Source organism: Volvox carteri, assembly GCF_000143455.1.
Source record: "Volvox carteri f. nagariensis unplaced genomic scaffold VOLCAscaffold_80, whole genome shotgun sequence".
In the NCBI taxonomy this organism is placed as follows: domain Eukaryota; kingdom Viridiplantae; phylum Chlorophyta; class Chlorophyceae; order Chlamydomonadales; family Volvocaceae; genus Volvox; species Volvox carteri.
In genome coordinates this window covers 148,882-150,864 of record NW_003307623.1, presented here as the reverse complement: position 1 = coordinate 150,864, position 1,983 = coordinate 148,882, and the positions used below count along the sequence as shown (strand labels likewise).

The window sequence follows — 1,983 nt, the reverse complement described above, 5'->3', positions numbered from 1 at the left end:
CGTACCACCCTGCCACCGGAGGGTACCCTCCTGTACCAACCTGCCACCGGAGGATACCCTCCTGTAACACCTTGCCACCGGAGGGTACCCTCCTGTACCACCCTGCCACCAGAGGATACCCTCCTGTACCACCCTGCCACCGGAGGGTACCCTCCTGTACCACCCTGCCACCGGAGGATACACCGACAGTATCCTAGCACGGCAGGAACGTAGTAGGGAATCTCCGGCAGGTAGGCCGAGATGTAAGCTACCTGGGTGGGGTGCTATGGTGAGGCACTTAAGTATCACGACTACTTGGTGTTCAGAGTTCAAGACTCCGCTGCCGCCATCTCAGATTGTTTCGTACGGGTCTATGTATGCTAGTGCTTATCGCTGGGTTGGACTTCTTCCTGCCTCAGCAAGGACTCTAAATTCCACGCTTCCGCAAAGCCAGTCGTCCACCCAGGTGAGCGACTGCTACAGTTTCAGTAGCCCCAAACTCTTCTTGTGGGGGCTTGTAGAAAACACATGAGTCGGCCAGCCTCTCCATTGCAAGCAAGGATGCTTCCATTTGGATTCAGCTAAACATGGCAGTGGCCTCGGGGCGCCTCTTGTTTTTCATGCAGCTGCAGCAGCCAGGGATGGTGTTGGGCAGTGGACTGCAGCAGGTATGTGGCCATGCCAGGCTGCACGCCAGTTTTTTGTACAGGGGCCAGGGCTGATAGTTGAGTTGCTGAACAGGTGTTGAGTTGTTTGTCGTACACGCACATATGTTCGTGTACGGCACTTGGCGCAGCTCACAGTATACGCACACGTTTCAGCATAGAAGATACAGGTGTCTTGCGGAACCTTAGCATCTTAAGGTTGTCTTTTCTAAAAGCATAGGTTTAGTGATAGAATTCAGCACAAAAGGTTCGTAGTCTTTGGTTCGATCCTAGCGGAAAACACACAATTTGAAAGAATTAATATAAGATTTCCCAAGTGGTCTGCAGATATCAGGAAAGGGCGATTATCAACAGAAGTATAGGTGAGAAAGCAGAGGTCGTTACATGTGACTGAATGGCTTTTTCATCATGACCACCCCTTAAGAATCCCACATTTTTAAGGCTTAAGAATGTAAGCAGCAAAAAGAATTTCCTGAGAATATGACTTAAGAATGAGTGCCATACTTAGCGAACCTATGGTAAGAACGGTTAAAACCGGCCAAAGAGCAGCTTAGTATGCTTTAGACAAAGAATCAATAAGTTGGCCTAAGAACGTATAAGAACACCCCAAAGAATGGAAGAGAATACGTAAGACTGCTGGGGCCTGAAGAATGCTTAAGAATTTGAAAGAACGGTTTTAAGATAAACGGAGGTCATACGAACGTTCTTAGAACGTTCTTAGAGCAGTGTAAGAACGTTCTAATGATTATTCAATTTTATCAATTTGGCTGGGCTAAGAACGACTTAAGAACGTTCTTAACCCCCCTCCGCGTTCGTAGGGTACAGGGTTTGGTGTTTGTGCATATTGTGCATATATATTGTATGCACAAACACCAAACCCAGTCCGTGGATGTTTATTATTAGCCACGTACAGGGTTTGGTGTTTGTGCATATTGTGCATATATATTGTATGCACAAACACCAAACCCAGGCCGTGGCTAATAATAAACATCCACATGATGTAAATGTCTGAGTGGTCGACAGGTCGTGCTCTATTATGATAGAGACCATCCTTAGCTACAGTACAATGACAAGATATAGGACCATACATAACTTTACAGACATGCTTACTCAATGCTTGCTTGGCTTTGGGATCACTTTCATCCTGCATGCCTCATAATCCGCTCGTTCCTACTATAGATCTGTAGACCATTAAAAAATTACAAAGAAGGGTCATCGTGTAATAGTTAGGACCGAGACAGAAGTTAATTACAATATTGTGTGAAGAGCCGTGGCACAGTCTATAGATCGTGCCATGGTATGATAGGTAATGTAATGTAATGTAATGTAATGTAATGTA

General features: G+C 46.0%; 1 protein-coding gene across 1 annotated transcript in view; it reads left to right on the top strand.

Annotated features, from left to right (window-relative positions):
• The window catches only part of VOLCADRAFT_98958 (uncharacterized protein), a gene marked incomplete at both ends in the record, with an annotated part of 15,883 nt that extends 15,182 nt beyond the window's left edge, over nucleotides 1-701 (top strand). Inside the window, 3 exons of the mRNA XM_002957804.1 lie at nucleotides 113-230; nucleotides 399-445; nucleotides 606-701. Coding sequence (XP_002957850.1) covers nucleotides 113-230; nucleotides 399-445; nucleotides 606-701 — 261 coding nt within the window. The remainder of the gene's footprint in view (nucleotides 1-112; nucleotides 231-398; nucleotides 446-605) is intronic.
• Between the last annotated feature and the right edge of the window lie 1,282 nt (nucleotides 702-1,983).